The following is a 22,904-nucleotide window of genomic DNA, read 5'->3' as shown; positions in this document are numbered from 1 at the left end:
AATCGATTCTTTCTTTTTTGTTTTTCTCCTTTTGCATTCTATTTCTCTAGAATCGATTTTTTGTCTCTGAAATATTGGTTCTTCACAAATCTTAAAGCTTCTATCTTTCAAGAACTGACTTCTCCTTGTCTCATAATTGATTCTTTACTATTGATCTTTACTTGAGAATTGACTTTTTCATCTCTAGAATCAATTCTTCTTGTAATTAAAGAAATATATTTTACTTCATTTTCATTCCATAATCAAGTCATTTTTTTAAAAAAAACTTGATCCTTTGGTTGGCTCATTTAATTATGAAAACAAGAGACTTTTGAGAAAATTAAGAGCATGATCATCCATATTAATATGTTCGAACAATTAAAGCACTTTGATATATTTTTCTATTAAGTTCAGCTTTAACAATTCTTTAAGGATTTTCATCATACTTAAAAATATCTTTCACTTTCAAAACTCGTTAAGTTCAATAAATTTTGTTATGTCCAGACAAGAGTAAAGCTAACAAAAACTAAAAAAGTAAATGAGACAAAAAAGCGAGAAAAAAAAACCTTAAAAACCCAAACCAAAAAAGATTAAATGAGACAAATAAGTAGGGAAAAAAACCCACAAACCCACATCGAAAAACAACCAACTGAAATCTGAAAAAAAAAATAACAATAAAAAAAATAAAGATAAGGCGAGAGAAAGAGCAAAAAAGTTGAAAAACAAGACAGAAAAGAGAAGAAAGAATAATAAAAGAGCAAATGAAACAAAGCAAGTAAGAGGGAAATTTCTAGAAGAGAGATGAAGAGACGGAGAAACCGAAGTGAAACAAAAAGACCTAAAAAAGACAAGAGAAAGAAAGAGTAATAGAGAACTCTAATTAATAAGGGGCCACAATTATAAAAAAATCCCTCAACCTATACGTTAGAAAGATAAAAAAAAAACCCTCCATTTTTTACAAAATATCATCTGCATTACGAAATCAAACCTATGACAAAGACAAAAAAAAAAAAAAAAACCATCCCCTTTCTACAAAATACCGCCTGCATCCTAAAATTGAAGTCAAAATCAATCTTGTTGACATGGCACTCTAATTGAAAACAATTGCCCTCTCATCGGGATGGCTTTTAATTATAGTAGATGGTTGCCTTTCTTAATGATTAAGAGATATTAAAGCTTATGTCATCCTTCAAGCTTCTAACATGAATCTTACTTTGGCAAAGATTTTGCTAAACATCGGTAAAGTTAAGAGTCCTTATTGGCAACCAAGGTGAAATCAAGAAACATTGTGCTATGGGAAATTAATTTAAAACCTTATTTTCTTTGTTTAAGATTTGTTTATTTTGTGGCATCTTAATTGAGATGTGAATGTTTGGCCAAAAAAAAATGTTAAAATGTGAATGAGTTTCAAAAAAGGTTGTATGCTAATTTGAGTACTCATTAACTTGGATTTTTGAGTTCAAGTGATATCCAAGGTGTATATATGAGAAGAGAAAGTGAGAAAAGTTAAAAGAGAAATAAAAAAATATCAAATTAAAATAACAAATAAAAAATAAAATGATTATAAAAGAAAAGTTTCTATTGTCTTTTTATAAAAAATTAACTGAAAATTTAACGTCGTTTTCTCATATGATAACAGAAGTAAAACATAAAGTTTTATATGAGAAAAAAAAAATAACATCAGGGTGCTATGTGAGAACTGTCATACTGTAAGAGGTCTATGGAGTTTAATTTTGATTTTTTTTCTTATCAAACACTGTAAAGTAATTTTACTACTCACATTACGGGAAATGTTAGTAACTTTCCTCATTCCAAACTCCTCTTAAAATTCAAATATTAGGAGTACAATTCTAGATGAAGCCTTAAATAGAAAGCCTAATTTTGTCCATAGGCCCTAAATTTAAATATCAAAATTTTAGTTTTAAGTTAAATCTAACTAAAATATTTATTTACTAAATAATTTTTTGACCAAAAAAAATACAATGCCCAAAACAGACCAAAAAAGGGCTGGGCTTGTGAGCCTGGGAGAGCTGCTACGCCATGGGCATCTATTATCTGGGCCAAAATTTCGCACCTTAAGGCCTACACCCACCAAGCCCGCTGGCGCTTTATGCCCGTTTCCACCTGTTCAGGCTCCAGTTCAATTCCCCTGTTTAAATAGAGGAAATTTTGTGTTCATATTTCATGGCAGCTATTGCAAACAATTAAGCTATAAATCTTCCCCAAATCTTAAAGAAAAAGGAAAAAAAATCACATTTTTGAATTGAATTTGAGCAGAACAGGGAGGGGGAGAGGAAAATGGAAGACGACGCTGATATTTACGACGGAATCAGAGCTCAATTCCCTCTCACTTTCGGTAAGCAACAAAAGTCCCAAACCTCTCTCGAAGCCATCCACAACGCCACTCGCCGTTCTACCACAGACGCCGCCAATAATAGTAATAATAAAACCAAGGAAGGCCTCCCTTCGCTTTCCTCCTCCTCCCAAGCTTGGCTTGATTCCCTCCGCAATTCCAAACCTTCCAACCCTAACACTAATGACTCCTTGATTGGCCCGCCCCGTCCTCCTGCTGCTGTCCCTGATGAGGATGATGGTGACGTCATGGTGGGACCTCCTCGGCCGCCTCTAGGTTCAGGTGATGACGATGATGATGTCATGATTGGGCCGCCACGGCCGCCAGTTGGGCCCAGTTCGGACTCTGATGAGGAGGAGGAGAATCGGTATCGGATACCAATGAGCAATGAGATTATTCTCAAGGGACATAATAAGGTAATTTATCTATTTCTTTTTTTTTTCCAAGCTAAAATGTCACTTAAGCTGTCATTGCTAAAATAATTAAATTCTAATAATGTTTATTGCTTTCAGATTGTTTCAGCTCTTGCAATTGATCACTCTGGATCTAGGGTTCTTTCTGGAAGTTATGATTATACCGTTCGAATGTTTGATTTCCAAGGAATGAATTCTCGTTTACAATCATTTAGACAGCTTGAACCATTTGACGGCCACCAAGTTCGTAATCTAAGCTGGAGTCCCACGGCAGACCGGTTTTTGTGTGTCACTGGCTGTGCTCAAGCTAAGGTTACTTCTTGCATAAGTTTTTAGTTTTTTTCCCCTGAAGTTATTGTATTTATTGGTTAGTTAGTCATTATTGTTTTTTTTTTTTCGCATTTTAGATATATGACCGAGATGGACTTACTTTAGGTGAGTTTGTGAAAGGGGATATGTATATTCGTGATTTAAAGAATACTAAGGGACATATATCTGGGTTGACTTGTGGAGAGTGGCATCCGAAAACTAAGGAGACAATTTTAACATCGTCTGAAGATGGGTCGCTTCGTATATGGGATGTTAATGACTTCAAAAGTCAAAAGCAGGTCTGTATTTCTTAACATTGCTGATCATACTGAAGGAGATTATGTGAAGAAAATGCCTTCAATTGTTTGTTATATAGGTTATCAAACCAAAACTTGCACGGCCTGGAAGAATTCCTGTTACAACATGTGCATGGGATCGTGAAGGGAAATTCATTGTAGGTGGAATTGGAGATGGTTCTATACAGGTACTTGTTGCTGATAGCTGGACACTTCTTTAATGTTGATTGATTGCATGCTACAATAGCTTGGTTTCATGGTGTTGCTTCTATTTTCTCCTCAAAATTACATGCTTGTTTGCATTATCGTGGCAGATATGGAACCTTAAGCCTGGATGGGGAAGCAGGCCAGATATATACATTGAAAAAAGTCATTCTGATGATATCACTGCACTAAAGTTTGCTACTGATGGAAGAATTTTGCTATCCAGAAGCTTTGATGGTTCACTCAAGGTAATTAGCACAGTGGTTACGACCGGATCAATGATGAACCCCTCCTCCTAAAGCAAAATTCATCTTAGGATCTTGATATTTGTTGTTAATTATGCAATATATGTCAGGTTTGGGATTTACGCCAGATTAAAGTCCCTCTTAAGGTGTTTGATGATCTCCCAAATCACTATGCTCAAACAAATATTGCATTTAGTCCTGATGAGCAACTTTTTCTAACTGGGACATCCATTGAGAGGGAAAGTACTACTGGAGGTTTGCTGTGCTTTTATGATCGTTCAAAACTTGAACTTGTTCAAAGAGTTGGGGTATCCCCAACTTGTAGTGTTGTGCAGTGTACTTGGCACCCAAGACTAAATCAGGTATACCACACTCTATCTCTCTATGCATTAACCTACTGTGAGCACACCTACCCCATGCACATACATGGTCAAAAAGTATGAACTGATCAATAATACTCATTTAATTCTTTCTGTTTTAAGATATTTGCAACAGCTGGGGATAAAAGCCAAGGAGGGACACATGTGCTGTACGATCCAACCCTTAGCGAGAGAGGTGCTCTTGTTTGTGTTGCACGTGCACCTAGGAAGAAATCTGTTGATGATTTTGAGGCACCGCTTGTGATTCATAACCCTCATGCGCTACCATTGTTTAGAGACCAACCGAGCCGTAAGCGTCAACGGGAGAAGATACTGAAGGATCCTATCAAGTCGCATAAGCCTGAACTTCCCATAACAGGACCAGGATATGGTGGAAGAGTGGGTGCAAGTAAGGGAAGCTTGTTGACTCAGTACCTTCTTAAGGTAATGGCATTTTTCCTTTCCAAGAACCTGGTGCTCCTTCAAATTCTTATCTTGTATAACTAAAGCTGCTGGAAAAGACTCTGTCCTATTTGGTCGAGCTGGTGCTTCTCTAAGAAGTGCTGTTTAAGTAGAGCTATTTTGAAAATGCTGTAAAGAGAAACTAAAATAGTATTTGAAAAATTTAATGCAAAGGAATGTAAGATGTAAAAAATTATTTGATAATAATTTAATTTAATTTTAATAAATAAAAAATAAAAAACTGAACTTTATTAAACAAATCATAAGTTTTAAAATGAAAGAAAGAAACAAAATATAATTACAATTTTTTATTAATTTAAAATTAATAAATAAAATCAAAAGAAAAATCAAACCAAGTAAAAAAATTAATGTAAAAATATAGTTCTCCCTGAAATTTTATAAATTAAAATGTCATTAAATATGTTATTATACATTAGCTCTTTTGAAAGTGTTTTGATTTGTAGCTTCCTTTAAAAGCCCAAATGAGATTCCTGCATAAGCTAAGAATTTTAAAATTTTGTGAACCACTTCTATTTTTGCGGTAGAATATCTTTTCCATGAGCTGGGTCAAACACCGACTTACCTATTGACTGTCATTACAGCAAGGGGGAATGATCAAGGAAACATGGATGGAAGAAGATCCTAGAGAAGCTATACTTAAATATGCTGATGTTGCAGCTAAAGACCCCAAGTTCATTGCTCCAGCATATGCTCAAACTCAGCCCGAACCTGTTTTTGCAAAGTCAGATTCTGAGGATGAAGAGAAATGATCTGATTATGGTAGCATTTCATTCTACTGAATAGTTTTTTTTTTTAGTATTTTTCCTTTTCTAAACGATTCATAGTCACAAACAATCTAAAACATATATCACTTTACATAGCATCCAGGTTTTACACACAGACACAATATCAAAGTGTAATATGTGCTCCTGCAGAACTCTTTGAACTGAACTGGTTAATTGAAGGTGCAACCATTGTCTGTCTTTGCTAAAATTCTTGTTTTTGTGGAATGGTCTGTAAATTTTATTATTTGCATGTAATCCTCAAAAAATGATTGATTCCCTTTGTCTTACCAATTGCAGGATTTAATATCTAATTAGTTTGTCTCTGAAAGAATTTTTATCATAATATAATAATATCAAATAGGTAGAGTTGATTAAATTTGCTAAGTGAAATTATGCATAATCAGGCTAATGATTTGACCATTGTAAATCATAGACATTGAATTATAAAACAATTTTATTTGGACAGACATTTTATCTTGCTGGGTGGTCAACTGCTTATGGATGAATGCATAGTTGAATAGTTTTACATGAATTGGGATTATTTCATCCATTCTTTTCCTTGCAATTTTACATCAAACTGCCATAATAAAAGGTTCCTTGGTCATATATGGGTAATTCTTTTTACTGCATGCCTTTGTATAACTGGAGTGATCAGCTCTTAACTAAATGTTTTACTTTATTCGTTTTTCACAGGATGGATCCTTGTGCCTACTGTCTATAGTAGGCATTTTGAAAGATTTGACAAGTAGGTGAATAGCTTCTAGCCTATGACTAGTATTAGAATGAAAGTTAATTCAAGAACAATATAGCTGAAATAAATAGTATAAATTTTACGAATGACTGGTTAGTTTGCCCTCATGCTTTTATAAGTTAGTTTAGTCTGTGGAGCTTGGCACACAGCTCACCCCAGTGGAAAAGTTGTGATTCCTTTACAATTGATGATGACATTAAAATTAGCATATTACTGAAGAGTTTATGTGGAGTGTTCTTGTCTGTTGTTGCATCATGATGCCATCTCAAATTATCCGTGGCAACATTTGCCGGTTACATCTCTTAGAGTCTGTTTATTGGCAACAGAAAATGCCTTATCTGATCTTTGGAATATTAATTTGGAAATTGTGCCTTAACAGCTCTTTGAAACCAGGCGAGGCTGGACAAAACTTGCTAAATCATTTTCAAGTTTTCTTGGGTGGGGAGGCATGCACTGTGCATTTACCAAATAAGGTCAGCAATCGACACATTCATCGCCCAGCTGAAGAATGTGGTCGACTTGGCAGTCCCAACTCCCAATCATGCTTCATGAGAGTAATGCAATATCAAATTGACGGAAATGTGGACCACTTTTGTAGCTTAGTTACAGCACTGATTTGAACAACACCGGATGAAAGCCTCTATTCCAAGCGATAAACAGTTTGCTGTTAAGCAACAGATGATCATTAAAAGCTAAAAAATGTTGATAAAGAATACGAGTTACTCTATAAACTGTTGGATTAAACTATTGACATTTACAGGATTTGTGAGTAAGATCAATCTCTGATTTTCCTAGGCATCCCATCCCCGTAAAAGATCGGGATGATGATGATTGTTTGCTGTATGCAGTGCAACAGACATATGAGTTATGTGTAGCATTCCCCAATTATGACTATTATGTTACAAAAATCATTTTTGCCACCTTTAGCCGCAAGTGAGCTCACATTTTATGGCTCTGCACCCACTGTGATTTAATATGGCTTAAGGTCGGTGCCAATAGTTTCAGAGGTCACCACCCTCGAGACCAAAGTACTTTATATCTGATAAACTTTTGCATCTAGGAAATTTTCATCTGATGCAGCACACCTTGTAAAGGGATTAAATTAGTGCTCATTCTCAAAGCTTGACAAACGAGAGTCTGATAGAACCGTGAATAGCTGTGTGTCTACGAATAGCTGCAAACACCAAAACAGCAATGAGTAAGCAGTGGAAAGTTGTGCGATTACCCACTTTAACTAATCATTTTAAACATAAAGATCTTGGATTTAAGTTCCTCCGAACTTCATGTTAAACATGCTTTGAGTTAACAAACCCAAAAAAAAAATTTATATAATATACAATAAGTGTGTGTGTGTGTGTGTTTTATTGGATCTAGTGTTGCAATTTTGTAACATAATGATTCCGCATATTTTGACATACAATTTTCTTTCCCTTGTATCTTTCTTGTCCTAGGGAACAACCCTGAGATTTGCAGAATGCTCAAGGAGTGTAGAGCATTTATATCCCTCCAGAAAGTTTCATGCCTAAGCTTCAAACAACAACCCTTATACTAGCTCTTGAAAATGCTAATCTTCTCCAAGTTTATTGCCCTTTTTCATCTAGCTGTTTGACATCCACAAGATGGTTTCAATCATTTTTGCATCAATACACAACAAAGCATCAGTCAGTGTTTTAGCTGGCAGAATGGTGGTCTTCAGAGTTCAGGCATCTATGAATGTATATAAAATGTCAGGTTTGGAGGATATTGGATGCTTTAGGCTTAGGCCCGGTTATTCTCACCCTCCGTGGGATGTTTTAAGGGTTTTGACTAGACTCCTTAAATTGTGGATAAAATGTAGCTATCATGAATGATGCCACATGGCAATGGCAATACCTTATGATTTGCTAAATGACCATGTACCAGGTGTTCTGCAGTCAGACCTCATGCCATCATGTGTGTGTGTGTGTTGTGTGTAAATTCTATCTATTCAATTAACAAGGGAGTAAATCAATATTTAACATTAGTATGGAAGTTAAAAGTTTTATGCTTTGAAGTAGCAAACAAAAAGTTTGGATCGGGGTACAAACAAAAAGATGTCAGCCATGAAAATAAAGAACACAAATTACCTTAATAAATGGCCGGTCCTTACTAGGAAAAGAGTCAATAAAGCTATCTTTAAGTAGTAAGGAAACCTGGATGTTAATCAAACACATAAAAGAAGCTGAGAAAGACATAGCAATTGTGCAGGATTTGTTAGGAATAAAACTGGAGAAACAACACAAAGTATCAGAATATAAGCACTAACCCTGTCATAGTTTGATTGTACACTAGTAATTGTATGAGACCTCAGATTTGCACAAAGTGACTCCAGGTAGTGCCTCATGATGGTCAAAAATTCGGTTGCAGCTTCAGCCTAAATAGGAAAAAATTATATTAGTTGCCACCCAAAAGATGAAAATGAGAAGTACAGATAAAAGGATAATAAAGGTGGTTAAAAAACAAAATGCACAGAAAAAAAAAGGTTAGATGGTAGAACCTCTCCAGATTCTTACAATAAATATTATAACAAAATTAAGAATAATCTGAATTAACCCTGAGCTTACAGTGACCTTGTTAAAACTTTGGTTATAGTGAATTAATATGAAATAATTAGAAAGATCTTTGATTAAAATCTTGACCAATTCTAAGAAAGATAAAAGGTTTTAACAATTAAAACAAGTGGGCATGTAAGTAGAAACATTAAACATTTGATTGTGATGATCAGTAAACACCTGCACTTCATTGCACCTATACGTAGGATGTTTTTTAGCAATTGAACCTTCAAATGAGAGTCTGGAATGTATCGACCCTAGTTGAGATACAAGCTCTTTATGTCGAGGAAGTGTAGGCAAGTGACATGTTTTAACCTGAATAACAGTTGAAAGAACAACTAAGAATACTAAGAGTTCGTGTGAAAAACTTCAAGCAATCCTCATAGATTATGAAATTTCCATACAAATAGTTAAAGAGATTGAGAGCATGCAGAGAAACAAAAGACATTACCAAGGCACTAAACTTTAGTCCATATAAAACATTATAACAATTCTACTGCACAATTATAGATCTTGACACTAATTCCAAACATGAAAAATATATTTAGAAACCAAAAATACCTGGTTCTTGAGCACATTAACTTGAACAAGATTAGATGTTTTCAGTTTCAAATCCGTGGGTTTGTGTTGTACGCCAACCTACAAAATGGAAGAAACAACAAGCTAAATCAGGGAATTTCCATTACTTCCACTAAACATATGCTATTATAACATTCTTTGCCGATGGAAATATGTAATGTAATGTATTTATTTTTGTATGCTCCTTCATACATAAAGAAGGAAGAGCTTGGACCTGCTTAAAAAAGTAAAAAACAATCTTTTTTTGTTTGTGCGTGCATGTATGCATTAAAAAGATTCTTTATATCTTTCTTTTGCGGGTTAAAGCTCTTCTCTTATGATTTAGTGCCAAGTGTCAGTATAATTTAGAATTTCATGCATCATACCATCTTTTTCTATTAACATAGAGAAAGGCACCATAACTCACAAGAAAAGGAACAGGTGCATCAAGAAAATCAAGCATCCTCATTGGCAGTACCTGAAAGCAAATAGAGAATTTCACATAATGAGAAATAAATGATCATATCAGATTATTAAAAGTACAATGTCTAGAAGAAGTACTAAATGCAATTTGCAACTAAAAGTTAACCATCCGAAATGTAATCTGCCACTAAGCATAAAGCGCTTGAATTCACTTTTCTTTTTTCCCCCTCTCATCATAAGCAAGAATGAAGAGAAACATACTCTATTGAAAGAGGAAAGGATCAATATTAACAAGCTACAGCACTTTCATATGGCTTCTAATAGGTAAGATGTTTGGGATTTAGTCTAACTGTAACTAAACTACATTGTCAACATTCAAATATTAAAGCATTATAAAGCATTTTTACAAAATTGATTTCCAAAGAGATTCTCAAAAGTACTCCACCAACCTAAGAAAGTTCAATCTTTTACATAACAAATTCCTATTGATATCTTCACCAAATTTTTGGTTGACATGTAAAACTATCATACGCCTGATCAGCTGATCCTTTTTCTCTTTCTATAATCTTGCTTTTTTCATTCTTTTTCCCTAATGCACATGGTTTGTATCAATCCACAATTTATGAGTAGACACAAACAAATACATACTCAAATATGTAGATATAAAAGTTTCTTAAAAATATGTATATCCATATGTCTGTATATATGTATTTATGCCTCTACTTATAAACAGGAAAGTGTTTGTTAGGTTACAAATATATTTAAGATTGTCACACTGTATATGAGTACACTAAAGAAGGCTTTAGACAAGATCCACAAATTGGAGATCATTTGTTCAGAGTTAGCCAGCATTGTATGTCTATGTAGCTAGAAGGTTGTAATTTATCATTTGTTATAATTTTTTGTGCTACAAGCTCTTTTCCTAGCCTTCACTCTATCTGAATGCACTGGGGCTAAGCCTAGGACACTCATAATCTGTTGGCAGTCCCTGTCCAGGAAATTTTGTGCGTGATTCTAGGAGCTTCACCATGCTGTATCATAGGTCATGTCTCCTGATGTTAATTCTTTATCTCCTTTTCTTGACTTGTTTGAAATGTTTTAATTTAGAAGTCATATTTTTTATTTGTAATACTTATCTCTTTTGGTTGGCCATTTTCATTGTAGACTTTCAATGTATTAATATTTCACACCTATTGTGCTCAAAGACTAACTTCAAAAATATTTGAAGAAATGATCTACTACCATTGTTAATATCAAAGTTTAAGCTAAATCTAGAGAGATATCTCCCAGCTATAGAATTTCAAATAAAGAGCAGCAGGGATGTAGGTTATGGAGCTTACTGGAAGCAACAAACTCTGCCACTCAAACGGACGAATCAAAGGAACAAGGGATAACACCACAGCTGAAAGAACACCCTGCATTGATTGAAATTAGTATCAAAGCAACAGCTGCAATAAGAAGCAACTAAGTGCAAAACACATAGGAATGGAAATACAATCTCTTAGCTAATCTAACTTACCAGATTTGGGCAAACTACTACAACCTGTTTTTCCAGTAATACTCCTGCTACCACTGCCAAAATCTGTAAGAAAAAGTTTAATGTCAAACCAGATGCACCAACAAATTACAAACATTACGTCTGCAGCAAATGCAAGTATGAACCTTTAAGATATCAGAACGGAGATTCTCTCAAATAAATGCATGCAAAGTTGACTAAGTAACATAAAGAGAAGACATTAGAAGTTTAGAATTGTTCATAAAAATTGATTCAAATTACAATTAATCATTCCTCAAAGAGTTGAGCTAATACCTAAATTTGCATTTTAGCTCCAGTTCTGTTTCTTTTATTAATGCATGTTTTTAGAATAAAGCATCAAAAGTTTCTGTATACATTCTTCCAAAAGCTTCATAGGATACGAAAACAATTCAGTCCTATTGCTTGCTTTTTCTGTACAACAAAAAGCACTGAAACTAAGGGCTATGGAATATACAAACATTATTTAGTGCATGATCTACTTATCAATTATATGCAGATTGGATCTTTCTGCCCATTGCCGATGGGGCTTAAGTTAAATATTTAAGAGAAGACATAAGACTATAAGATATCTGTCAATATAATTTGCAGTCCAAAATATAAATTCCACCAGTAGCAGTGTTTCCTTGTTAGTCAATCACTCTGAGAGACTTCAAACTTAGAAGAACACATACCAATTAAAGGTCATTGAGTTTCAGAACATTAGATATTACCACGCCTATGTCTATGCCTGAAAGCCCATTTAAGCCACCTCTAGCATGCTCTAACTTGGAATATTTAATTCCAATAGACAAAAACACTCTAATATTGGCTTGCGCCTCATTCATGTAATCAAAGAATGAACCCGGTCCCTAAATATGTGATGTCTAAACCAAAAGTTCTGTTTCATTTGCAGATCAAATGCAGATAGTTGAAAACACAGCTAATGTTTAGTGAACAGGTATGCATCATGGCACATTACACTATCAAGAGAGAGAGCTCGACAAATTGTTGCAGTTGTCCATACTGAAAGTGCAAGAGCTTCTTCAGCTGCTGCCAACTTTGCATTGACCTTTCACCAAGTTGAGTGACATTTAAGTGAATATATATGTTATGTATGAACATAGACTAAAAATACTGTGTAACAAAGAAATACCTCAGCAGCTTCAAAGGAATACAAATAACTTTCATCCATATCAAGGGCAGAAACTGGTGGTCTCACATACTCAATAGCCTGTAAATGCTCAAGAGGCTGAAAAACTATTTCACTTCCTCGTGGAGGAAGAGATAAAGCATGATAACCACAAATTATCTGTAGAAGATCATTTTTATTTTCCTATCAAAGAGATCAGATAATTAAAGATCAAATGGAAATCAAACTATCCAATGATATGTAAAAAATCAGAAATAGTAGATAACTAACCCTAGCCCACTCCAATATTAAGTCATCTCCAAAATCCTTTTCATGATTCAAGAAAAGTTCATCGTCCTCATCCTCATCCTCTGATGCCACGCTTCTAGCTGGACTGCCAAAGATAACAATATATTACTGAAATTATGATAGGGAAAAAACTGCGAAAAAACTACAATGAACTGACAAAAGTAAAGGCAAAAGAGAAGATCTAAAGTAAAGATGCCAGATTGACATGTTTATCCTAACAGGCAGAAATTTTCTACCACCTTCTCATGTAAGAATGTCTTCACATTATAATAAAGAATCTTTTTTATTTATTCAACTGCAAACTTAAACAGTAGATTTACTCATAATTCTCCACCTGAATAGGGATTGAGAACTTCCAAGACGCTCCAAAGTACGGCTCCTTGAGCTGACAACTGTTCCAATATCTGGAGAAACTTGTCCATTTTCATAGGTTCCATATATTCTTTCTGAAGCATCAGAACGATTTTCTGAGGCTTCAGATATGTTATCATCAAAATTTAGCACATTCTTCCTAGCATCCTTCTCTATTTCCCTAACATGACCCAAATCTGAAGCCTCACTTGCAGTTACGCTTTCAGGGGACTGAGGTGAACTTATCTTCAGTGAAGCAGATGACACCTCATCATCACCTATAATTCCAGCAGCAGCAGCAGTAAGAGTCACAGCACTGTTAACAGGTATTGCAGAAGCCATCCAATCATTAACATACTCCCCATTGGGGCAGTCAGTGGTATCATTCATTTGTTCATCTAGTTTGGAGACAGATGGGACATAATCAGTGAGAGACAGAGACATTTCACTAACAAATTCTGTTATTCGATTCAGGCGCTCCTGTGCAATGATACTGCATGCAAGTAAAATATTGTAAATTCGGTTATCAGCACCATTGTAGTTAACATGTCCCTCAAATTTCAGTGACAACCAATTCTCACAGGTCATGGGGGAAAAGGAATTAATGTTAACCTGTTCAACATCTCATAGTGTAACTCAAAGAAAGGCACTCTAGTTAGCAAACAATAGCAGCGAGGTGCAGAAACCATAAATCGGCTGCATGCTCCAGATGATAGGGAAATAGGAGATGTACCGCCTAAAATACCAGGCTGTCTCTGAACAAGTTCCGGTACATGCAAGCAAACACCATAAAGTGTAGCATTGCCTACCACCTGATCATGGGAAGCATAAAATGTTTCACAACCCATCAGTTCCTGTTTCTCACACAAATGCTTACTCTACAGGAAGTGAAAAACTGCGAAACAAAATCAGACATAAAATTCTTATGCCATTGTGAGATTCAGCATCATTTTGAAAATTATAAACGCTTAAAAGCATATGAATAGCTTCATTGAAAAAAATGTCACATGCAGATAAGATAATATATCAATAAATTGAGTGGTTTTTTAGTTTAGACTAAAGTTAATGCTTTTTAGTCCATGTTGCTGTTTGAACAGGATAACTCATAACAGATTATAGCAAAAGGCATGAAGTCAGAAAGCATGTCTCCTACTCATTGATGCACCTCATAAGTCACAACTTTACCAGACAAGTTAACCATACAATTGATGAGAGATAGACTCACAGTTTCAACTCTACTCTTCATCATAGCCCTATCATTCTGATGACCTCCTCACTGGTAATTCACCACTGTTTCACTACTAATTACTCCGTCTAATCTTTCCTCTTCTGAATCACCCTCCTTGGAACCTTACACAGATCAAGGAATCTTTTTGGTCCAGAGTTTCATTCCATGTTAGTCATAGTCTTTTAATAGTTATTTTCGGTATTTTATATGTTAGGATATCATATTAGTGGTTTTGTTTCTGCTATGGTAACAAAAAGAAAAAAGGGTCAAGTTGTCACAATGCAACACTTGTGGCATTAAAGTTCCAGGTAGTATAGCAGTTAAACATTAACATATTTTGGTTTTCTTAGGGTTCATTAGTGTTTAATAAATTAATAGGATTTAAAGGTTTCTGAAGCTGAGATTTAATTTTACTAGGGTTTTGTGTTCATAAAATTTCAGTTATAATCCCAGATGTAAAAGATTTTTAAGAGCTAATTAATAAAATAAAATACTTTTTGAAACAAGCATAGCGACTCTTTCTTCTCCTAATCTCTTATTCCTTTCTGCTTTACCTTCCTCTTCTAACAACTCATACTGAGTAAATGAAAGTCTACATTAGATAGATATCATTCCATACTCCTGAAAACACAGACTACTTTTGATACCCACTTCCACTATTGTCATTTCTAAATTTGAAGCTCTCCTGAGAACATTGTTCTCTTTAGATTAATGTGATAATGGTTGAGCACAAATGAAAGCAATGTTGGACACATTTTCAGTGCTGAATTCCATTTGTGCTCAACCATTAAGCCATGCATCATTTTATCAATTCATTTCTCATGCACACGGCGCCATTCTCATCAGCCGTAGCTTCAATGTGACATTCACATGGTGCATCTTACTGCCCCTAAAAGTTACCTTTCTTTTTCTCCACCGCAACCAATAGAATGACAAAAAATAACACAAATAGAGAATATAAAATATACACGAGACCTGACTCCATTAATTGTAACATCACATGTTATAACTCAATGTACCATAAAGGGGATCAAGTTTAACACAACTAGGATGCAACAACACAGCTTAGAACAAATATTAACATACCTTAAGTGAAAAAGTAAATGCTTGATCATCTCTGCCCAAATGCTCCTGTTAGGAACGTACAATAATAAAAATGTTACTTTTTTTTTTTGGGTCGACAGTACCAACATGCGAGAAAAAGTTTTGTTTCTCATAAACAATGCACAAAACCTATTATGCTTTGACTTGACATAAGGACAACTATTTGGAATGCCATGTAAAAGACTAAAAATTCTTGGTTTAGAACAAAACATCAGGCTTAATTGGCATAAATCTAACAGAGGTTTTGAGTTGGTTAACCCAAAACTCTGTTGTTTATCTCCTATTCAGTTGGAGCATTGCTCTTCGAACTTAAGTAAATGAAAGAGGAATAAAGTGTAAATTTATAAGTTAGGGACTCGGAAAATTCAACTGTGGCCGTTGAAAGAGTTACTTTTAAGGGCAAAACCAAAGAAAATCCCAACAATGAGAAGAAAGTGGCTATTGACAAAGATAAAATAGAGGTTAGCACAAATTCAGGGGGAGTAGCTTCATCTACACATAGTTATCGTTAAAAGATTAAGTTAATCCCCAGCACATGACTACGGCTTTGGATGATAAAGATTGAAAATAGATATCTTTCTTAACTGCTTTCCCACATAACTGAACAAAAGAAAATAGTGTAACTTTGTTTTCTTTTATTTTCTTTTCTCTGCCATGTTTTCTTTACTTGAGAATGTGCAAGCCAGTGTGCAGTAGTACCAGTAGTACTCCCCATTCAGGAAAAAAAAAATACTCAGATATAGAAAACTGTTAGATAGAACTCTACGAGATGTAAAAATATAATCTTTTAACACAGAACACATAGAGAGACATTAATTTTGCAAACCTGTCCATAAAGAAGCTCATTTAGATCGCTAAATGATGGAGTTCTTTCTAGCAACCGTGCCTAATTCATAGAAAAATAAATGTTGTCAGCACATTGAAAAAAGATACAAGAAACCATCAATATCATATTTTAAGCTGAGGACTACAACATAAAATAACAGTACATAGCCAAAAGAAAACTTTTTTACTAAAAAAATACATCTTTCGAGAGGAAAAATGCTTCTTCAATCACAGCATGCTTACAGCCAATATATATATAAGGTTAAATGCAATCACTGTATATGGTTACATTTAAACTATGGCAATGATTATGCAGCACTCAAAGTCCTATGAAGCATATCCTGTAATTTCTTCTGCATTATCATACATTTCTTCCTGGTGAAATATCATTAGCTATTCCCATATGTAAGACATAACTAAATGGAGAAAATTTAAATAGATTGCATGCATTATGCTAATCTATGTTCCACTAAAAGAGGAGAAATGAACAAGAAAGGCAATAAAGCTACAAAGACAGAGATAGGAGAACAACTAAATATAAGAATGATAAACTGAATTTTTAAATGCAGTACATGAACCAACAAAAGGTAACCAAGTTTGAATTGTTATTTATCACAAGTAAACTAATGTAGGTATGAAATACAGAATAATTAAGCTAATAACTCTTCTCATTTAATACAGTTCAACACCAAGTTTTCTGTAGTAGACAAGAGTATCACAAAAAATAGTGAGATCAGACCTTAACACCTCCAGGGAAACAAAAGGCGGCTAAGTCCTTCAACCGCATAGCTAACCTCTTCCCGGGAGGGTATCTAAAAAGTATCTGTGAATCAGGGAAAAGAAGAGGAGAGACAGGATAATGATGTCAGCCCATATGAGAAGAAAATAGACTACTATTGATCAGGATGTATATACTCTAAATTGATTGTCTGTTGATGGCATTTTTATAACCAGAATTCAAGTGAAGCAAACACATTCTGCACAAAGGCTACAAGGAGAATTCTCAGAAGAAAAGACACATACACAAACACAAACTAAATTCTTGCTTCTGTAATGATACTGCCTTTATTTGTAAGGAGAAACACAAATTGTTGATTTACATAGTTGACAAACTAAATCTCCAGGAGGTCATGCAAAATTAAAGAAATTAAGGTGCAGGGTAACATATTGTTGAAAATATAATAGAGTTTGAACAAATTTAGTTATGTAGTCAACCTGAGGTTCAAATGTTGGAAATGGAGGTCCCCGATGCTGTAGCATTTTAAGATCTACAATTCCAGATCTAGTCATCTCCATCTCCCACTTCTTCCTCTTAGCAAAGGCTTCCTCCACGGCTCCAAGATTAGCATCTGGATGAATCCCCACAATAATGAAGTGCTCAAAGATTGATTTGGGCTCCTCATATTTAATCTGATCCTGCAATAACATCCTCAAATTAGAATTCCACAAGGCAAATAGAAATACATTAGTATCCCATCAAAGTAATGCACACTAGTTGTTTTATCCCATCATCTAAAATCTTGCAATCATTAATAGATTTTTGTCACAATCCATAACTTAAGGTATGCACTAGGCTCCCTATATTAAGGTATGCTTGATCAATACAGCATATAATATTCAAGCAAAGAAAGAACAACAGCTCTACGACATTCTTCTTGGCAAAACAATAGAAGCTATCAGCTCAATCAAATTTTGTGGATGTCCAACAGAAAATCAATTAGCTATTGGTGGAGAGGCCCAACCTATATATAAGGCCACAAAAAGCCTCAAACTAAAAACATAATGGGATAACACCACTAAACAATAACATAAACTATTTGTTATGACTTCTGTCATGGTCATATGTTTGACCAATAAATCAAACCAAAATCAAGCGTAGAAGAGAGGTAAGAAGGTGCATCAAAATATATTTCAGTTTTCTAGTCTCACAGAATATATGAAGCTATGGGCTCTTAGACGACCTAAATCACATCCCATCAACCATTACCCTATCTGCATTACAGTGGTATCTAGTGAATACAAAAAGTCCAGTAGAAACACGCAAATAGTTGAAGTGTTATTTTTCAAAAAAAAAAGAAAAAAAACGAAACTTTACATGCATAATAAGCCATAAAAGAAAAGGGAAGCAACATGAGATCTTCCTAGTCCTATAAGCAAGTAATAGCGCAGGTTTTACCTATTCTTCAAGAGAAAGTTATAATAAATCTGACAAATTTACAGTAAAAAAGATGTCGCAGCTGCAGGTAATGCATGCACAAGATAACAGGTTACAGAAAAAACTGAAAAGACAAAAAATAAAGAAGAAGAAAGGACAGGAAGAGTTGGGACTAAATACCATTGTTTTGGAGTGGAGTTGATACCACAGGCGTTTCTGGTTTGCCAAAACCTCAGGATTGAAGGTTGACCGGTACCTTTCGTCCCGCGAGTTGCCACCCCATCGCCAAGCCTTCTGCATCTGAGTTTTCAATCTCTGGAAACTATTGTCACGCCGGTGTCCCGTAGTCGAAACTTCACTCTGACTGCGCCTATGCCCCGGCGGCGGTAGCCTCGGAGGATCCGAGCTTCCTGAGTGCACTGCATGCAGTGCTTCCCCATCCACTTTCATAGCCTCCTCATCAGAAAGATGGTACCAATAAGGTGATGGTGCCCGGTCTTCTTGCCCTTCAGCTTCTTCCTTGGTTTCCATGTCTAAATATTTTTTTATCTCATCTTGCAATGATCATTTCACCAATTAAAATCAAACCTTTCATCCATTAAATTGTCACCAATGACCAACATAAAAATTCACACCTTTTCACTTATTTTGCAGATTCTACAAGATACCACCCTCTTAAAAGTAGAACTTATTATAGATAACACCAAGATATGAAACGGGTTCCCTTTTATTTGCTCTTGATCCCCGATTTTGTAACAACCCAAATCATGAAACCTTCCACTATGCTTCTACAATGCAATTAAAAAAAATTGCCTCTTCTTATATAAAGTTTGCAATTTGAATGCAAATTCCTGGGCTTTATGATTCATACGGTATAACAACCTGTTCGCAGAAAAGTTGAAAACCAAAGTTATTGCAACGTTTTGAAAGGGAGACCATGAGAATGAGGATAATGAAAACGCCAAATCAAGCACTTAAAAATTCCCAACAGCTTTCTACTCTTCAAAATGCAAACAAATCATCAAAACAGAACTTTGTAACGGAAATTTGATAAGATAGGATGGGTTGAAATTTAATTAATGCAAATAAAAAAGAAATAAATAACCAATAACATCAAGCATAATTGGCAGAGCAACAGGAGAGATTCTTCCATACCTGTTCTCTGTTTTTTTAGCAAAGTGTGGGAGACAGAGAAACGCTAAAAATAGAAGGGAGTTATAGTTATAGAAAAAGGAGAGGGGAGGTTACACATAAGAGAAGGAGATTAAGGGAACTGTGCAGGCATTTTCAAAAAAAGAAAAAAGGAAAAGAGAAGACAGCTCAATATGCCATTGCAGACATGAGTAGCGAATACTCGTACTAATAGCTTATAGTGTTTTCAGTGAGAAAATTTTGCATTTAGTTCAAAGTTTCCTGTTTCCTAATAGAATAAGTAAATAAACCAGCCAAGGAATTGCTCCATACTTTCATAATATTCAGTTTTAAACATGTTTAGTGTGTGAATGTCTGATTTTTGAAACATCTAATCTTATCTTGTTATTTTAATCTAAACCTTATAATCTCATGTTTTTGGTAATTTGAGATGAAAATCAAAATAGTATAGGAATTTTTTGACATGATATTTGAAAAAATTTTATAAATTATTAAAAATAATTTCAAATAGGCTTTCATTCTTTTATTAAATTTCATCAATGATTTTAAAAAATAATAGATATTTTGATTAATAATAATTAATAATCATTAATTATAAAAATTCATTTAACTACTTAAAATAAAGATATGATGGTTTAATTGAATGTAAAAAAAGATAAAAATTTATTTACATTTTTTAAATAATTCATAAAAATATAATGTGTAATTTTCTTTTTCTAAAATTTTTCAAATCACGAAATAATCTAAAAGGATTAAAGAAACAATAAGATAAGATGCAACTGCAATAGCTTGCATTGGAGAGAAAGTGAGGTGCCTTTTTGACCAAGGGAAATTCGATGTGCGGCGTGCGTGCAATGGAATGGCAAAAGCCATATTTCCCACCTAATTCAAACATATACCGTTGGATGCAAAGGGCAGTGGGCTTCACTTCTCTTCGGCCTTTTGTTTTGCACTTTTCACACCTGAGAGTTGAGCGCTGTACGTCTTCCCACCCGTTAGATCTCTGCATTTATGGCACTGATGATGCTGCTTTTGCTATTATCTCACTTTCGCCTGGACCACCCTCCTTCACACGCACATTGCAACACATCCAAATCATGTTTCCATTTTAGCCATTATTCTTGTACTAAAAATATATACAAATTTATAAGCCACCCATAAATCACAAAACCCCTCAAACTAGGAAAGTTTACAAGTAAGATATTCATTATTTTTTTAATATTTTATTATTTAATAAGATAATTTAATCTTTTAAATATTTTATTAAAATTTTAAATTATTATCCGAATATCATAAATATCTTATTAAAATAAATTTAAATTTAATTTTTATGTATCTAATTAATAAAATTAAATTCATAAATTCATAAAAAAAGTTAAAGTTTAAGATTATATTTAGAACAATTAATGAATTTTAATAGAATTACATTAATGTTAAGAAATTTATAAACAAAAAATTATATATATAAACCTAAATATTAATATTTAAAATAACTATCTATAATCGAGTTCAAATACTGAGTACTCTAGATCACTTGAACCGTACCCGATCTTGTAATGAGTAGTAATTTTATTACCCAAATCTTAACTAAATTCGATTATAAAATACTCTAATCTTTCTTAATCAAGTCAAGTAATACAAGATTATAAGGTATCTTAATTTTACCCAAACCTTATAGGATACTCCATTATAAGGTATGTTTTTATATCCTTACCTCAAACTACTAAAATTTCTTTATTACCTTTTCATACCTGTTAACTTATTGTTTTATTTACTACAATTATGAAATTTTAACAATTTATGAAGGAGTATTTATTTGGCTCTTAATATCTTAAAATTTTTAATTTATGCAAGAAGCTTGTTTATATTTTTAAATGAAGTTATAAATCAAATTTTATTTTCAAAAAAAAATTGTTAATATATAGTAACAAACATTTAAATAAGACTTCTTTGTATTTTTCACTTTACCTTTTAATAATTCATAAAATTATATGGAAAAAATTATTGTTTTTCATGTTCACTTGTTTCAATTTTTTTTTGTCTTGATTTAATTTATTTAATTATTTTTAATTGATACAAAATTATTTTATTGTGTTATGTTTTTGGTTTCATCCTAAAACCTAAAATTTGGTTCAATAAAATTAAGTCTTTTATTTTTAATTGATTAAAAATAAATGAAAATAATATTGAATAATTTTGTACATTTTTAGCATATTTACATTAAATTTTCCAAACATTTATTTCAATTAAATGTATATGGGTGAGTTTGTGGATAACTAAAAAAATAAAATTTAATTGGTTTTGATTTAGGCAGGCACGTGGGTGGAACGCTCGTTATAGCGGTGAAGAAAAGAAAAACATGAAAGTGCGGAAAAGAGCGAGAAATGCTCCGCTGTCGCACATGCTTATTGCCGTCCATTTTTCTCGAGAAGTGTTTCCTTTTGTTGTCAATGGAAACTTTACGAGAAAGATTCTCTCAAAGCTAAGAAGTTAAAGAAGAACGTAAGCCAAGTTAAGTTCAAAATGACTGAAAATGAAGGAAAGAAGCAACTACTATTCTACTACAATCCCAACAGTTTGAAAGGGTGGGATCCCAAGCCCAACATCTTCCTTCCTTCCTAGTCTTTTGTTTTATTATATGCTCTTTAATTTTGTCTCTTTCATTACCATTATTTTTTTGGAATATTAAATCTAGTCTTTGAATAGGTTCATTCGTTGACCCATAATTCCTTTTCTTTTCTTTTTACTTTCTTTGAAATGATCAAGCTACCCTCTTAGTATTTTTTTTGCCAATGTATTTGATTCATTATTTTTTTTTAATTTTTTTGGTACATGTTACTTTGAATTGCAAATCATAAAAATACGTCAATATGCTAATTGCATTTGCATTCATTCAATAGGTTAGAGTATAAATAAGATACCACAACCAAACTTGAAAATTATATACACACTACGCCTCTGTTTGGTAATAAAAAAAAATAGCTTTCAAAAGTCGAGGATAAGAATCATGCACTTAGCCTCTATTTTCACTGTGGTCTATGATTGCTACTAAATCTGAATGAGAATGATCAACTTTCTTTTTATTTTTTTGATTTTTGTTAATTTAAATATAAAAATAAAGATAAATAAGAGGAAGACTTTTGTGTTGTATTTTTTAATTATTTATGTTTTGTAAATTTTAAAAAATTATTATATTTCAAACATAAAAAAATATTTAAATCACTGGTCTACATTCTCAACCCAAAAGATATACTTAATATGTGGTGGAAGCTCTATGTTTATATACTCAAGACCCATTCTATCTCTTATTTGATGTGGGATTCGTGACATTCTATCCCATCCAATTATGCAACGCTCCTATTGCACTAGCTCTTTTCCCTTAGAGGAGAGGGACTCTTACATTAGTCCGGATCTACTTCAACCTTTGT

The 22,904-nt window shown here is 33.6% G+C and overlaps 2 protein-coding genes across 8 annotated transcripts; one reads left to right on the top strand and one right to left on the bottom strand.

The window, feature by feature from the left end:
• The first annotated feature begins 2,151 nt into the window (after nucleotides 1-2,151).
• On the top strand, nucleotides 2,152-6,929 carry LOC18613047 (Transducin/WD40 repeat-like superfamily protein). Of its 4 annotated transcripts, none has more exons than XR_016025828.1 (10): nucleotides 2,152-2,748; nucleotides 2,845-3,057; nucleotides 3,153-3,353; nucleotides 3,431-3,538; nucleotides 3,665-3,802; nucleotides 3,910-4,161; nucleotides 4,282-4,602; nucleotides 5,223-5,400; nucleotides 6,099-6,150; nucleotides 6,550-6,929. XR_016025828.1 is itself a non-coding variant. In XM_018126718.2 (9 exons), the coding sequence occupies exons 1-8, from the start codon at nucleotides 2,278-2,280 to the stop codon at nucleotides 5,388-5,390; spliced, it is 1,872 nt and encodes a 623-aa protein (XP_017982207.2). In that variant the 5' UTR covers nucleotides 2,152-2,277; the 3' UTR covers nucleotides 5,391-5,400; nucleotides 6,550-6,929. The 4 variants fall into 4 exon arrangements, 2 of the variants coding, with proteins under 2 accessions (XP_017982207.2, XP_007050138.3); XR_001929196.2 differs by having other exon boundaries at nucleotides 2,153-2,748; nucleotides 6,536-6,929; XM_018126718.2 differs by lacking the exon at nucleotides 6,099-6,150.
• Nucleotides 6,800-19,773, bottom strand: LOC18613046 (DENN (AEX-3) domain-containing protein). Of its 4 annotated transcripts, none has more exons than XM_007050071.3 (19): nucleotides 19,480-19,770; nucleotides 18,505-19,206; nucleotides 17,385-17,585; nucleotides 16,909-16,992; nucleotides 16,171-16,230; nucleotides 15,327-15,371; nucleotides 13,625-13,824; nucleotides 12,996-13,505; nucleotides 12,644-12,746; nucleotides 12,377-12,556; nucleotides 12,203-12,292; nucleotides 11,227-11,289; nucleotides 11,048-11,122; nucleotides 9,712-9,762; nucleotides 9,288-9,365; nucleotides 8,907-9,041; nucleotides 8,441-8,548; nucleotides 8,262-8,327; nucleotides 6,800-7,330 (listed from the first exon to the last, which is right to left on the bottom strand). In XM_007050071.3, exons 2-19 carry the CDS (start codon nucleotides 18,853-18,855, stop codon nucleotides 7,259-7,261), a joined length of 2,472 nt encoding a protein of 823 aa, XP_007050133.3. In that variant the 5' UTR covers nucleotides 18,856-19,206; nucleotides 19,480-19,770; the 3' UTR covers nucleotides 6,800-7,258. The 4 variants fall into 4 exon arrangements, with proteins under 4 accessions (XP_007050133.3, XP_088661486.1, XP_007050135.3 ...); XM_088805360.1 differs by having other exon boundaries at nucleotides 12,377-12,532; XM_007050073.3 differs by having other exon boundaries at nucleotides 12,377-12,454.
• Between the last annotated feature and the right edge of the window lie 3,131 nt (nucleotides 19,774-22,904).

Source organism: Theobroma cacao, chromosome 1 (assembly GCF_053813885.1).
Source record: "Theobroma cacao isolate CCN51 chromosome 1, ASM5381388v1, whole genome shotgun sequence".
NCBI classification, from domain to species: domain Eukaryota; kingdom Viridiplantae; phylum Streptophyta; class Magnoliopsida; order Malvales; family Malvaceae; genus Theobroma; species Theobroma cacao.
Note: the sequence above shows the minus strand (reverse complement) of the source record. Positions and strands in the feature narration are given on the sequence as shown.

What these genes read in the sequence shown, in the direction of transcription:
- LOC18613047 (XM_018126718.2), top strand. Translation starts at nt 2,278, where the DNA reads ATGGAAGACGACGCTGATATTTACGACGGAATCAGAGCTCAATTCCCT. An exon ending in GGCACCCAAGACTAAATCAG is followed by an intron (nt 4,162 to 4,281) that starts GTATACCACACT and finishes TTCTGTTTTAAG; the next exon opens with ATATTTGCAACAGCTGGGGA. An exon ending in TGACTCAGTACCTTCTTAAG is followed by an intron (nt 4,603 to 5,222) that starts GTAATGGCATTT and finishes CTGTCATTACAG; the next exon opens with CAAGGGGGAATGATCAAGGA.
- LOC18613046 (XM_007050071.3), bottom strand. Translation starts at nt 18,855, where the DNA reads ATGGAAACCAAGGAAGAAGCTGAAGGGCAAGAAGACCGGGCACCATCA. An exon ending in ATGAGCTTCTTTATGGACAG is followed by an intron (nt 15,372 to 16,170) that starts GTTTGCAAAATT and finishes CGTTCCTAACAG; the next exon opens with GAGCATTTGGGCAGAGATGA. An exon ending in TAATATTGGAGTGGGCTAGG is followed by an intron (nt 12,557 to 12,643) that starts GTTAGTTATCTA and finishes TCTCTTTGATAG; the next exon opens with GAAAATAAAAATGATCTTCT.